Below are 16,308 nucleotides of genomic sequence, written 5' to 3'. Positions count from 1 at the left end.
CATTTAGTTTTTGGGGAATTTTTAAATTACTCCTTAGTTTCATTATTGAAATCAGTCTGATCAGATATCCTATTTCTTTATGATCTTGGAAAGTTGTATGTTTCTAGGAGTGTATCCATTTCTGCTTCATTGTCCAATTTGTTGGCATATAATTGCTCTTAGTGATCTCTTGTAATCCTTTGTATTTCTTTGGTGTCAGTTGTAACTTCTCTTTTATTTCTGATTTTATTTATTTGAGCTCTCTGTATTTTTCTTAACGAATCTGGGTAGAAGCTTACTGATTTTATCTTTTCAAAGTTCAAGCTTTTAGTTTCTTTGATCTTTTCTGTTGTTTGTAAAATCTCTATTTCACTTACTTCCTTCTACTAACTTTAGGCCTTTATTTTTCTTCTTTTCCTAGTTGCTTTAGATAAAAAATTAGATTGTTTAGTTGGGATTTTTCTTGTTTCTTTTTTTTTTTTGATTGAAGTATCATTGCTATACAATCTTTGTTGGTTTCAGATGTACAATACAGTGTGGTTCAACAGTTACCCACATTATCAAATTCTCACCCCCATTAGTGTGTTTACTATCTATCAATGTAGAAAGATGTTACAGAATCATTGGCTATATTCTCCATGCTGTACTACCTTCCCCATGACCAAGTTATAGTGTAATTGAGAATTATTGTGCCCCTTTATCCCCCCTCACACTTCCCCACAACCCATCTCAGCCCCTCCCCCTTGATAACCAGTGTTTATGAGTTACTCCTGTTTTGCTCCTGCTGTTTTGCTTTGTTTTTATGCTCCACAAATAGTGAAATCATATGGTATTAGTCTTTCTTCACTTGGCTTATTTCACTGAGCATAATAGCCTCTAAATCCATCCATATTGTTGAAAATGGCAGGATTTCTTTTTATGGCTGAATAGTATTCCATTGTGTATATGTCCCACATCTTCTTTATCCAGAATTTTTCTTGTTTCTTGAGGCAGGCCTGTGTTGCTGTGAACTTCCTCTTTAGAAATGCTTTTGCTGTGTCCCATAGATTTTGGAAAGTTGTGTTTCCATTTTTTTGCAAGGTATTTTTGATTTTTTAAAAACATATTTGTTGACCCATTGGTTGTTTAGTCTTCATGTTCATTTGTTTTTCGGTTTTTGTTGTAATTGATATCTAGTTTCATACCATTGTGGTTTGATGCTTGATATGATTTCAGTCTTCTTGAATTTATTGAGACTTGTTTTGTGGCCCAACGTGATCTATCCTGGAGAATGTTGTGTGCTTGAGAAGAGTGTGTATTCTGTATGTGTTTGAGAAGAGTGTGTATTATGTCGTTCTTGGATGAAATGTTCTGTATATGTCTATTAAGGCCATCCTGTCTGATGTGTCATTTAAGGCCAATGTCTCCTTACTGATTTTCTCTCTGGGTGATCTATCCATTGATGTAAGTGGGCTGTTAAAGCCACCTACTATTACTATATTAACAGTCTCTCCCTTTATATCTGTTAATACTTGCTTTATATATTTAGGTGCTCCTATGTTAGGTGCGTATATATATATAAACAAATGTTATATTCTCTTGTTGGATTGACTCCTTATATAATGTAACATTACCATATGTAACACCCTTGTCTCTTGTTACAGTTTTTGCTTTAAACTCTGTTTTGCCTGATATGAGTATTGTTACACCAGCTTTCTTTTTGTTTTCATTTGCATGGAATACCTTTTTCCATCCTTTCACTTTCAGTCTGTATATATCTCTAGATCTCAAGTAAGTCTCTTATAGGCAGCATATAGGTGGGTCTTATTTTTTTAATCTCTTCATTCACCCTCTGTCTTTTGTTTGGAACATTTAGTTCATTTATATTTAAGGTAATTATTGGTAAGGATGTACTTACTGCCATTTTTTTTGTTTCTGATTGTTTTTGTAGTTCCTCTCTGTTCCTTTCTTCTTCTCTTGCTCTGTTCCCTTTTGGTTTCATGGTTTTCTTTAGTCTTATGTTTAGGTTGCTTTCTCTTTATTTTTTGTGTATCTATTATAAGTTTTTGATTTGTCATTACTGTGAGGCTTATATATATACAACTCTGTTTTAAGCTGAAGTTGAAACACATTCTAAAAGCACTATGTTTTTACTCTCTCTTTCTCCCCCTTCATGTTTTTGGACATCTTTTTATTTTGTGTATTGCTTAACTACTTATAGTTACAGTTAATTTGCTATTTTTGTCTTCTAACCTTCATGTTAACTTTTTAAGTGGGTAAGTTACTGTCTTTACCAATGATATTTTTTCTTGCATATATTTTCTTTCCTTTTTCTAGCATTTTCTTTTCCACTTAAGACCTTTTAAACATTTCTTGTGTGGCTAGCTTTTGTTTGGGAAACTTACCTTCAATTTTTATCTTGATCTTTTTTATCTTTCCTTCAATTCTGATTGATAATCTGGTTGGGTAGAGTATTCTTGGTGGCATGTTTTTTTTTTTTGTTTTTTTTTTTTTCCCTTTCAGCACCTTAGGTATATCATGCCACTCTATTCTGGCCTGCAAAGTTTCTGCTAGAAAATCATCTTAAAATCTAACAGAGTTTCCCTTGTATATAAATCCTTTTTTTTTTTCTTGCTGCCTTTAAGATTCTATCTTTTCAGATTTTGTCACTTTAAGTATAATATGTCTCAGTGTGGACCTCCTTGGGTTCATCTTTATTGGGCCTCTCTGTGCTTCTTAGACCTGGATGTCTGTTTCCTACTCAAGTTAAGGAAGTTTTCAGCTGTTATTCAGTCAAGTAAGTTTTCTGCCCCTTTCTCTCTCTTCTTCTTCTGCAACCCCTATAATCAAGTATGCTTTATGTTGTTGCAGAGGTCCCTTAACCTACCCTCATTTTTAAAAATTCTTTTTGCTTTTCAGCTTGGGTGCTGTCCATTAATGCTGTCTTCCAAATTGCAGATCCATTCTTCTGCATCCTCTAATCTATTAATTCCCTCTAGTGTATTTTTCATTTCAGTTATTGTATTCTTCAGCTCTGACTGGCTCTTTTATATATTCTATCTCTTTGTTAAAGTTTCACTGAGTTTATCCACTCTTCTCTCCAGTCTGGTGAGCATCTTTATGACTATTACTTTCAACTCATTAGGTAAATTGCTTACCTCCATTTTATTTATTTATTTTTTTCTGAGATGTTGTGTTGCCCTCTTGCTTGGAACATACTCCTCTCTCTCCTCCTTTTGTTTGATTTTCTCAGTTTGTTTCTATGAATTAGGTGTAACCACATTGAAGGAGTGGCATGTTGTGTAGAAACATCCCCTGGGTAGATTGTGTGTGTCTGGTGGCCCTGGCTGGCCAGATGGAGTGGGTGTGGGTCAGGAGTCCTGTGGTGCCCCATGCCAGGGCGTCCATGCTGGGCCATCTAGAACTGGAGCAGGCTCAAGCTGGAGGTCTTGGGTGCTCTGTGCTGGGGCTGCCCTGGTGGAAGGCTGGAGCTGGAAAAGGTGTTCACGAGTGGTGTGCTGGGATGTTTTTCACCTAAGCTACCTTGGTGAGACAGCTGGAGGTGGAGTGGACATAGACCAGGGGTGTCTTGTTGTACACTGTGCCATTGACCTCTTGGTAAGATGGCTGGAAGTAGGGTGGGCTAGTCGCTTAGTGCTTGCTGGGGTGATTCTTAGCAGGCCAGCCAGAGTGCTTGGATCCTGCTCCTATTTGCTCCGTTAAGGTGGAGGGGGAACATAAACATGACTTTTGCCAGCACCTCCAGCCCTGGAGAGAGTTCCAGCAGTACCCCCACCATTTGGAGGATGTTCTAGGGTTAGTAAATGGATTTTCTTCACTTATAGTTTAGTTACTTCTTTAAACTGTTCTATTTTCTTTTTTGCTGTGCCCCAGGGCAGGCAAGTCTGTGACCAGCCCCACAGTGATATCCCTTCCTGTTGTAGGTTGTAGCATTGGGGGTGGGGTTCCTGTTGTTACTGTGTCTCCATCTCTCCTACCCTTCTCTCTGTGGTCCCTCTATCAGTGTTGTGCAGAAGCTGTTAAGGTTCTTCCAGCCCTCAGTTCTTCAGAAGGAATTGCTCTGTATGTTGGTGTAAATTCAGTGTGTCTGTGGGAGGAGGTTAAGTACAGGGTCTTCCTATACTGCCTCTTGACCAGTTTCCTTTCTTCTCCACTTTTGAATTAAGAGGCACCACTCAACAGACAGCCAAATTCTGTGCAAAGCTCGACTTTCATAGTGTGTCCTGAAGTCACTGCTTTCAGTCCATATCCAGTATATTTTATTAATCTCACATGCTCTATAGAATGAGATTTGATACTAGAATAATTCTGAATATTATACTGATGATTTCTCCTAAGAGATTTTTATATAGTAGATATGAGAATTTTCATCAACAAGAATTGAAATAAAATAGTGATCCTGGCTAACCATTGATATTCCAGAAAATTCAACCATCTAGCATTCTTTTCCCCTCATCTTACAGTAATCTAGATTTTAGTTGTCCCAACCTTTGGAGTAAGCATAAATGGAGTCAAGCTGTGTTGCCCTTTTAAGTATTCTTTAATGAAATATGTCATCTAAAATGAGGATTATCTCAGTTTTTCACTGTTGGTTTTGGTACCTGTATTTATAAATGAAGGAAAAATTAGGATGGTAGTAATCCAAAGAGGAGCATACTAAGAGACAAATACGACAGTATTCTTGAAATTCAGGAATTCTTTGTAAATATATGGTATTTTTGAATGACGCTCTAAAATTCTACAACACTTCCAAACTATTAAAATAATACCTTCAGTTTTCTACATCTGTAAACACATTTTTATTCTTTATATAAAATATGAATTGTTTTCTTTTTTGCATCCTAGTTTTCTTATCAATTTATACCTTTTAAAATAATAATCTTCCCCCAGTAACCAACAACATTGGGAAGTATGATCAAACCCAAAAGATATGGCACATGTGTGTGATTTCCCCAATTCATATATTGGGCGTCCCAAGCTCAAGTGTAGGCACTGAAAACAAGTGAAGCAGCTGGAGTGTCAGGTGACAGATGCTGTGGTGAACAGAGAAGCATGGATTGCTGACAGCGCAGCTGCTGCAAATCAGTGTGTTGCTCTGTGGGATGCTAGTTCTGCACTGGCTGGCCTTCCCATTTTTTCATGAGAAACCAGGAGTCAAAATTTTGGGTGCAATTCTCCATTTTAAAATGGTGGCTTATTTCAAATGTTTTAAAAACTGCTCTGTTATTCTAGCAAAACATCCTGTAACAGGTGACTAGTTTGTAACCTGTTAGTGGTAAGTTAGGACCTAATATTTTATAATGGCATTTGTCCAGACTGTTTTTTTTTTGGTTAGATGCAGATGACTAAATTCAGATGAATTTCAACCTAAAAATCAATATTATATTAGTTTTTTTAACCTGGAAAACTAGTATTCTAGAATCCTTTTTCCTTACCCATTCAAGTATCTTATGTACATATTAACTTAGAAGGAATTATGGTGATTGTATGTTTAAAGTCTTAAATAAAAATATATTTATCTTTTTTTTTATTGCCAATTACAGAATATTTCCTATGGACTCAAAACCTTCATTGTTAAACACCACTGGCTCTATACTGGTCTCATCCCCAATAAAACCAAATCCACTGGACCTGCCACAGCTTCAGCATAGAGCTGCTGTTATCCCACCAATGGTAAGTTTTCAGTGTAAGAATAGTGACGTTGAAAAATAAAGACCTATAGAGACATTTCTTCTTTTCTTTAGTCAGTACATAACTCCCCCCTGACTAGTAACCACCATTCTACTCTCTGTCTCTATGAATTTGGCTACTTTAGAGATCCCATATAAATGGAATCATACAGATTTGTCTTTTTGTGACTGGTTTATTTCACTCAGTGTGATGTCCTCAAGATGAATCCATGTTGTAGCATGTCTCTATCTCCTGCCTTTCTAAGGCTGATGATACCCCATTGTATGCATATACCACATTTTGTTTATCCATTCATTTGCTGATATGTTGGTTTTTAAAGTGGATTCATTGTAATAGTTGATTGAAATGGTCATTTTCAATTATAGAAAAAAGTATGCATATATAATGCTCTAGTCATAAATATTACTAAGTTCTGTTTTTGTTTTGTTTTGCTTTAAGACAGTGGCCGAATATATATAATATGTTTATATATAATTATTTATTTATATATTCATATTATATATAATATATATTTCATATATAAAACTAGAATATTTAGAATGAATTATAGAGATTATGGCTAACTTTAGTATACAATTCACAATCTAGTTTTATTTATATTTTACCTTAATAATCTCTACAAGTTTGACTCCCATTTGATACTGAATTCCAAACTTGGGTGGGTATTGGTCTTACTAGTTATGTTTTACCTCTTACTTTATTTCAGAGGATAAAAATTTGTTTCTTGTCTCACATGATGATTGGTAAAAGTTAAGTGTGGGTTTATGATAGGCCCACAAAAAGAATCATTAAACATTTGTTCATTGATTTATTCAAATGAACATTTACTGAGCATCTGTCCAGTTCAAGACAACATTTTTAATGCTGTATGAAATATTTATATATTATAATTTTTGAATTCAAAAAGCTTGAGGTGGGTCTTGATAGTAAGACATAGAAAAAAATCATAGTAAAAATTAAAATGAATTAAAATGTGATGCTCTGATAGGTTAAAAAAATGTATTTTGGTTATTTCAGAGGTAAGAGAGCTTCCTTCTTAATGAAACACTTAAGCAGGGTCCGTATAAGAAATAGTATTTTGGTTGGACAAAAACAGTTCATTTATAGCAAAAGGAGGAAAGCCATGTTTACACATAAGCTGAAGCACAAAGGCAGGAAAATTATGCATATGTTTTGTGTTCAGTGAAAAGGCCTACATACAGTAGTGGAAAAAAGCTATGGAAATCTTTAGATTATAGGTGTTGTAAAAAGTCAGATCTCTACTCTTCCCAGGCCTTTTTTGCATTCATGAAATACTGACCGTCTTAGGGGTTCTTTATTTAGGATTGGATAGAGCAGCTTGGGTTCTTGCCTTCATGAAGTGGGAGAGAGAAAATAAACAGAAAACAAACATTATTGCAAATTGTATTAAATGCTATATACTGTGAAAGAAATGTATAGGCTTCAATAAGAGGAAAAATCAGGAGGGAGCTAAGTATTTTATTGGATGGTTGGGGTGGCCTGTCTGAAGAAGTAACATTTAATTTTGCCCTGAAGAGAACTGGTATGTTAATGAGTTGATTGTGGGAGGGGAGGAGGTTGAATAGTCAAGGTTGACTGCCAGGCTTCTGTCTTCAGCTACTAAGGCCCCATTTCCTATAGTTTCCACCACTGGAGAAAGAAGCATTGAGTTTAGGAATTGAAAAGTTCAGTTAATGAATGTAATCTTGGAGGTGGTTTGAGATACCCAAGTGGAATTGTTAGGTAGGCAATTTTATGTGTGTGTAACTGGGAGAAAACATCTTCGAAATAGAAATTTATGAATTGTTGACATATAAATACACAGAAGTGGATGTGATTACCTGGTGAGAGGACATGTGGCAGGGTCCAGGACCCATCGTAGAGCCACCAGGGAATCAACAATCATAATTTAGAAACAGATGAAAGTATTTTAATTTCTGATTTGGATTTCTCATGTCACAACTTTGGTGATTTATATTGTGTTCAGTTCTGAAAGTAATTGTTTATCATTTTAAGCATTATACTGAAGATTACTTTAAAATATGATAAAATAATTTATACCAGTAATATTACATAAATAAGTATTACTTATAACAAATGGTAATTATTATTTTGGTCATTGGCATATTTGTGTTTTTTTCCCCTGTAGGTTTCCTGCACCCCATGTAATATACCAATTGGAACCCCAGTAAGTGGCTATGCCCTCTACCAGCGACACATTAAAGCAGTGCATGAGTCAGCACTCCTGGAGGAACAGCGGCAGAGGCAAGAGCAGATAGATTTGGAATGTAGAAGTTCCACAAGTCCGTGTGGCCCCTCCAGGAGTCCAAACAGAGAGTGGGAAGGTAGGTAGAGGTATCACCACAAATAACTTTTCTGAAATGTTTTCTTGAAAACTGTACTCAAAAGTAGAGTCCCCTGTGTTTTTGTAATTTATCAGTGTATCGATTGATTTATTACTTTTGTCCCTAACAGATAAAATTCCTTTAAATTAATTTCAGTTAAACTATTAAGAGTAATTAGTGTTATTGACTACTAAAGGATGGCAGTAACATTTTAATAGAGCTCTTGTTAATGTGAATTCATCTTTATGTTGGAAGATTGATATAAAAGCCATGCTTTATGTTCCTTTCATCTTAGTTTTCAGAGTAAGTAAGAATTGTAATCCTGTCCTCCAAGCAAATCACCTATAACAGGGTAATATTCGAATTCTCTGATATGATGGGAGACAACTTTGTGTGGTGTATAGTGCCATTCAGACTCTGACTCAATCCTCACCTCAGCTTTTACCAGTTGTGTGGCCATGGGCAAGTCACTTAACCTTTCTGAGCTTTAGTTTCCTATCTGTAAAGTACAAATTATCTGTTTGTCTAGTCTCTACCTTGCTGAGATTATAACCCATAAGAAAGAATGAACATTCAGTGTTTAAGAATACATGGCTCAGCATTATTTTATATATAATATTGTGTATAATATACATATGTAATTTTATTTTATATACTACTACTAATAATTAGTATACATGTAGTATAGTAATATATGCCATGAAGGTACATTAAAGTAATCTGTAATTAGGGCATAGTTTTTTGTAATGATCCAGTAAACTCTTTGTAGTACTTTATATAGATAAGTAAGAGCTATTAGCTATAGAAAGCCATGCATTTCAAGGGCTGTTTAATATAAAACAGGAACTGTGGTACTGAGTGATCCTGACACCCTCTCCATCACACCAATAATGAGTTATTAGTTATATGACACACTAAACCTCTCATGTTAGAGTTTTAAATAGAAGATTTTTAGTGTTTTAAATACAGATCTTATGCTAGTAAAAACGTGAATAAGAGTGATAATTCCCACCAAGCCTGGGTATATAACAGTAGCTAAGTGAATTATTTCTTGAAAAAGAATGTTAAAGACATGGATAATTTTTGGGTTTTTAGTATATTGTGTCTGAAGAATCCTTAATCCCTAACTTGATAATTGACACAGTGTGCACTCAATAATTACTTGCTGAAGGAATGAATTAAATGAGCTACAGAGTATATGTGGACTTAGCAGAAGTGCTCGTCTTTTGAGCATTCCAATTATGAGAAAATCTGTCATCTTGAGAATGTAAATTATAGAATAGTTTAAAACTTGATTATTAAAAAAAAAAGATGAAATCAGCAGGGTGGACCCTAATCTGATCTGACTGAGGTTCTTCTACAAAGGGGAAATTTGGGCATACAGAGAGAGACACACCACATGAAGATAAAGGCAGAAGTTGGAGTTATGCTTCTGCAAGCCAAGGAGTGCCAGAGATTGCCAGAAAACCACTAGAAGAGAGAAGAGAGGCAGGCATAGATTTTCCCTCAGCCTTCAGAGGGAACTAACCCTGCTGATACCTTGATGTTGGACTTCTAGCCTCCAGAACTGTGAGACAATGCATTTCTATTGATCAGGCCACCCAGTTTGTAGCAATTTGTTATGGCAGTCTTAGAAAAAGAAAGTAGCGGCAAATAAACATACCATAAAGTGGAAAACAAACAAAACAAAAAACTGTTGATTATTCCTTACATAAATGATTTAGAGTAAATTTTGTGAGGAAGAATTAAAACCTAGAAATAATGACATTCAAATGGTATTTGCTGAATTCATGCTAAAGTTTCATGTTATTCGTATCTGGATTTTCTATTATCTGAATCATCTAATATGTATATCATATAGTTACTTCAGGACTTCTATATCTTTTCTTGATCTGCTTTACAGAATGGGTTGTAATTGGGAGCTGGAGAGACTGAACAAGGCTAGAGCCCCAAATTCTGAGACTCCAAACTGTGAACTTCATTTTTCTGTGTTCAAATACATTAATCCATGTGGTTTAGATCTGAGTGGTATCCTAATTTTTAATCATAATGCAGTGGTCTTAAAACCAAACTAATTATATTTTTGATTAATATAACTCCAAGATGTTGTTGTTTAATATGACACCAGTTTAGTTCAGAGTGACTCTATAAACTGGGACAGTTGATTACACTTTAACCCAAGGTTAACTTTTGTTTTAGCTAATTTACCTAGTATATCCATCCAGTAATTTATTCAACAAGTGCCTGAAGTCCCTTCTGTATTTATTGTTATCTTACAGTTCAGTGTAAAGGATAATCTCCAAAAAACATTTATATATTTGTATTAAATTGCTTATATGTAGAATGTTTGGTACAAATGTTTCCAATGCAGTGTCATAGAATAGTTTATAAAATGTTAAATATAGAGAGCTTGTGGATTTCCATCACCAAACTGGTACCATCCCCTTGAATTAGAACCATGTGTTGACTTTTCCCTTCATGGTCTCATTTTAGACAGTACCAGGCAGCACTGGTTGTCCAGCTATTTGATTGTACTCTTCTCTTGATGTCAGTGTAACAAATAATTATTAGATATGCCATTTTTGAGTATCTTACAGCCTTTTCATCTGTAGAAAAAGCTTGAAGAACCTTAAAGAAGAATCGTTTTCACTTCAGTAACATTTGTACAATCTGATCCCCTGCTTTAGTTCAAAGCCCCTTTCCTACAGTAAAGGAACTCAAATTTAACAAGTAGAGGTAATGTTAGAATTGAACTTCTGATGCAGGTTTAACAGAGTCTATCCAATGGAAGTGAGAGTTAATGCTTCCATGCAACTGAATTAATTTTGTTGGTGATTATTTTTTCAGCTTCAAGTACATGATAATTTAAATAGCTGTAATTGAGCTACCATCTAAATTTAATTGAAACCATCTAAATTTCCATCTTTTCCTTTAACACCGCTATGACAAAATAGATTTATCCACATAATTATACACTTAACTGGAAAAGATAAAATAATCAAACACTGAATTTATAATACACTATCATGTTAAATTCTCTTGTTAGGAAGAAGTGATTTTCTTTTGCAGTTGGTTTATTTAATAAGTCTGCACAGTATTAGGACACTAAACAATCTGATTCATTATATTAATATGTTAAAGAAGGAAAGTACCATCATCTTGATGGATATGCCAGAGACACCTGAAATTCAACACTTTGTGCTTCAGGAAGACATTATTACACTGTGGGTTAGAGCCTCAGGGTCAGGGAGCACACTGCTTTTGAAAAATCTCTGGTAGCATAACCTTGGTTGGCAATTAAGCATGATTCTTCTAATCCTCATTTTCTCATCTGTAAAATGGTATCAATCTTATTGGTCATGAGGGCTAAGAGAGATAATTCATGTCGTAATGCACAGTGCTCTGCACATATGGCATTCTTAATATCAGCTAATGTTACTGTGATTGTTTCTTGTTTTTAAAAGTATTTTGGTAAACCAAAGAACTTTATATATGCCTTGTGCTAATGGTCTCTATTTGAAACCAGTTACAAACCTTTCACTTATTAGTGAAATGCTAGAGACCTTCCCTTTGACTAGGAGCTATCAGGATGCCCACTCTTACTTACTAACTACAGTGCAGTGAGGAAAAAAGGAACCAAAAAAGGGGTTTAGGTATTGTATTTGAGAAGAAGAAAAATTATTCACAAAATTATCTGCCTAGAAAGTCTAAAAGAATCAACTGGAAAGTTATTAGAGCTAAAAGGAAAGTTCATTAAGTTTCTTAGAAAAAACTGAAACACAGAAATTCACAACTTTCTTTCCTATATATCTGCAGCAATCAGTTATATATATACACCCATGTATATGAAAAAGATGGTCTTCCTAGCAAAAAAACACAAAATACCTATGCATAATTAGTTTCCTGTATTCATAAATTGAATGCCAGTCCAGTGAAAATTCCAGTGATACTCTGTTTGGAGAGGAAGTACTGAAAGTGATTTTAAATTTAGATTTATCTAGAATAAGTAAATAACACTAGGTAAGCAAAAAAATAATAAAATGAATGGGTATTTGTTCTGGCAGACATTAAAATGCCACAAATCTAAGTAGTTCCCATTAGGATGATTTTCACTTTCTTCTTTGTGCTTTTCTGATTTTCCAAAACAACAGTATTGTCCATTTCACTTTAAAAAAGGAAAAATTATATATATATGATTATATGTATTTAAGTGTTAATATGACCACATATTTGATACACCCTTTGAATGCTTAAAGTTTTCTTATGCTTAGGTGGAATAAATTACGGATGGGCAGTAATTTTCATTAGTATTATTATAGTAAATAAAAAGTTTTATAAGCTTGTGTGGGTTTTTTGAAATAGTTTAATCTGCATCTTTTGTAAAGGCTTCTTCCATTTCCTAATTACACTTATTTCTCTGACTATTGAGCAGTGGGCTTCAACCATCTAATTATAAGAGTTGAAATCCTCAGAGATCTGGCCTGTAATTAGGTCAGACTTGAGTCCACAGAATGGCTGGATAATCTGATGTTTGGCTGTTTGTACCTTGATTGCATGTGGAAACACTTGATTCTCCTAATATGAATAATGAGTTCTTTGTCCTTTTAAGGCAACAATCATAATTGAGTTTCTGAGGATTTTATTAGGTCACAGTGATAGTATGTACACAGAAGATGTAGATTTATAGGGTCTCTTATCCTCTTTATAGGTGGATTCCCCCAGGAATTTTAGACCTTGATATTAGTATATAGTTGGATCTACCTCTGGATGGTGTGGGCTTGGTCCTTTCACACTTACTATTTTAATTTGGGGTTTTCCCCTTATTTTGATAACTTTAACTTTCTTAGGAAAATCAGTCACCTATATGCCTTATGCTGAGGTCAGACGTGCCCTAGAACAGGAAGCACAGATGCAGAGTACTGCAGCAAGGTCAGCGTCACCGTGTAGGCTCTCTCCGAGAGAAGTCAGTAAAGCCGCTCCACAGCCTGATAGGAGTGCAGCCCGCTATAGTGTCCAGCCAGGTAAATATTGTTCCTCTGTGCAGTGGTTGATGGCCATCTTCCTACAGATGTTAGACACGGGTGGTTTAGCCTTGTGAATGAACTGCTTTCCCAGGATGTGTCCTTGCTATTTCAAGAGTACTTTCTTGTTACTCTGCATTCCATCATCAGTTGTATTCAGTTGAGATTTTCGGGGCCACTGGGAAATCTGTGTTTACACATAAATACTATGACAATGACTGGCTTTTCTTTTAAGAGCACATGTACTTTATAAAAATCTTGAGATCCCCTAACCCCACAAGAAACTCAAGTAACCATGAGACTCAGAATTGGTAAATGTTTCTCAGATTATGCAAGATGCAAAGAGGGCATATAATTGGTTGGTTGGATCATGTCTGTGTAGTCTCCAGAATTGTAATATCAGCTGTTCCTAAGAAGTGTCCTTTTTTCTCACCTCCATTATGAGGTACAGTGAGTGATAGAGAAAAAATTATTAAAGATTGCTGTTAGCATGTGCTAAGCAAAAATAGTTTGAAATGAACATCAGCTTGAAATTTCTGACTTAACAGGGAATTGAATATTTTAATGTGACCAAATATCGTTTGTGACCACATATGTATATAGGGTTAATTCAAGTGGAAGAGAAATTTTAAATTGAAATGCTCATCCTCAGCTTCATCTTACAGTTCAAATTCAATTTATGATCGAAAAATTCAGGAATGACTGAGATAGTCAATTTCCTAGTTTGCAATATTCTACCTATTTTAAATATTTTTTTTCCTTTTTAAAGTCCTCCAGCCTGCTCCACATCAAGTGATAACTAATCTCCCTGAAGGGGTTCGACTTCCAACAACTAGACCTACTAGGCCACCTCCTCCTCTCATCCCGTCATCCAAAAGCACAGTTGCCTCAGAAAAGCCATCTTTTATATTGGGAGGCTCCATCTCACAGGTACAAATGGCCTCCCTTCCTGGTAGATTTCCTGTTGAATCCTGTTCTGGTAAAAATTTTCCCTCCTTCTCATACTAATTTGTCAGAGTTCTAGTAAACAAAAATGTGTCTATATATGAAGAGACAGTGACCAGAAAATGTAGCAGTCACTGTACTCCATGCCACATAGGAGGTTTGCGTGAGTTACGTGCCCCGATGGAGTGGCCATGACACACTGTCTGGTTTAACTCATAGAAGGCACATGGGTGCCCTGAAGTTTAGTGTGGTATAAATGAAAATTGAATAATTTCAAGTACTAGATTATTTGTTAACTCAGGATTGTAAAGATTCTAAATATGAAATTGTAAATGATTGGTAAGCCCTAGTTTAGTCTGACTTTAGCCACTCTCTCTCTTTCTTTTTTTTCCTGGTGCATTACTTAAAAAGAAAAAAAAAACCATGATCTGATCTTTTGTTTGATCTGTTCATTCAGTTTTGACTAATGTGCACAACCAGAGACCATACCCCTGTCAAGTTATAGACTATTTCCATCATTTCAGAAAGTTTTCTCATGCCCCTTCCTAGGCATTCTTCTCTTCCGCTGCCTGAAGCAACCACAGTTTTGCTTTCTATTGTCATAGATTGGTTTTTCCTTTTCTAGAACTTCATGTAAATGGATCACACAGTGTATACTCTTCTGTGTCTTCTTAGCATAATAGTTTAAGGGATTCATCCAGGTTTTCATTTAATCACTGGTTTCTTCCTTTTTATTGCTTAATAATACTCCATTGTATGTACACATCAGTCTGTTTGTTTATCCATTTTCTTGTTCATGGAAACCTGAGCTGTTCCTGGTTGTTGGCTACTGTGAATAAAGCTGATAGGAACATTCTTGTATGGGGCTCTTTGTAAACATATGTTTCTATTTCTCTAGTTTCCCTGAGAGTAGAATTTCTGGGTATATGTATGTTTTACTTTTAATTTTCCAGGTTGGTTCTACAGTTTTACATGCCATCAACAATATGTAAGCCTTCAGGTTGCTCTATTTGCTGTTACCAGCCTTTTTTATTTTAGTCATACTAATGGGTATATAATATTTCATTGTGCTTTTATTTTGCATTTCCCTGACAATGAATGATGTTGAGCACTTTTCTAATACTTGCCATTTGTATTTGTACATCTGATTGTGAAATGACTGTTTTAAAGTATTATTGTTATTAAGTCTTTTTATTATTAGGTTATAGAAGTTCTTTATATATTAAGGATGAAGGATCTCTGTTAAATATTTTCTGTTTTAGTGGCCTGTGTTTTATTTTGTTCTGGTGTGTTTTGATGAGCAGACATTAGGTATTATATATATATTATAGTTTTGTCTTTTATATTTAGGTTTGTTATCTGTGTCTAATTAATTTTTTGTGAACAGTGTGAGGTCAGGATCAGCATTCATTTTATCCATTTGGATTTGCAGTTCCAGTAACATTGGTTGAAAAGTCTTTTCATTCTCTCATTTGATTGCTTTAGTACCTTTGTCAAAAATAATTTGACTGTATATTTGGGTCTATTTCTGGATCCTGTTTTGTTCCATTGATCTACCTGTCTATCCTTTCATCAGTACCAGAGTCTTGATTACTATACCTTTATAGTAAGCCTTGAAATCATATAGTGTAAGTCCTGTAGTGCTTTTATTTTTCAAGATTGTTTTGACTCTTCTTTGTCTTTTTCTATTTCCATATAAATTGTATATAATCAGTTTGTCAGTGTCTACAAAATATTCTGTTGGGATTTCAGTTGGGACTGTATTAAATCTGTATATTAATTTGGGAAAGGAATGAAGATTTTAAGATATGGAATCTTCTAATCTTCTAATATCATGAAGATGTTTACATTTATTTGAGTCTTTAATCTCAACAGTGTTTTATGTTTTCACTGTAGAGGTTTTCTTAGATTCATTTTCAGTTAATTTGATTATTTTCATGTATTTTATATTTTTATAAATGATATTTTTAGAAATTTCATTTTCCATTTCTTGATAGTGTATAAACAAGCAGTCAATTTTTATATCTTGACTCTATTTCCAGTAATATTTACTTACTGCTTCTAGTAGGAGTTTTGTTTTTTGTTTTTGGTGGATGTCTTAGGATTTTCTGTGTATGTATATCATATGCAAATAAAGTTTCACTTCTTCCTTTCTAACCTTCATGCCTTTTCTTTTTCTTGTTTTATTGAACTGGCTAAGGTGGAGCTTTTAGTACAATGTTTAATAGAAGTAGTAAAGAGAGTATGTTTTCCTTGCTGCCTGTATCAGGAGGGAGGCATTCAGTATCTCACTGGCAGACATCAGCTGTAGACTTCATGGGCGCCCT

General features: G+C 34.8%; 1 protein-coding gene across 14 annotated transcripts in view; it reads left to right on the top strand.

The window, feature by feature from the left end:
* Nucleotides 1-16,308, top strand: part of NCOR1 (nuclear receptor corepressor 1) — a 203,504-nt gene that overhangs the window by 152,185 nt on the left and 35,011 nt on the right. For 9 of the 14 annotated variants that reach the window (XM_036920637.2, XM_036920636.2, XM_036920633.2 and 6 more), the window contains 4 exons: nt 5,523-5,652; nt 7,820-8,015; nt 12,863-13,036; nt 13,806-13,966. In XM_036920637.2, coding sequence (XP_036776532.2) covers nt 5,523-5,652; nt 7,820-8,015; nt 12,863-13,036; nt 13,806-13,966 — 661 coding nt within the window. The remainder of the gene's footprint in view (nt 1-5,522; nt 5,653-7,819; nt 8,016-12,862; nt 13,037-13,805; nt 13,967-16,308) is intronic. The other 5 variants (XM_036920642.2, XM_036920646.2, XM_036920647.2 and 2 more) reach the window with 1 other exon arrangement.

Source organism: Manis pentadactyla, chromosome 4, assembly GCF_030020395.1.
Source record: "Manis pentadactyla isolate mManPen7 chromosome 4, mManPen7.hap1, whole genome shotgun sequence".
NCBI classification, from domain to species: domain Eukaryota; kingdom Metazoa; phylum Chordata; class Mammalia; order Pholidota; family Manidae; genus Manis; species Manis pentadactyla.
The sequence above is the reverse complement of the archived record's forward strand: the minus strand, read 5'-3'. Positions and strand labels throughout refer to the sequence as shown.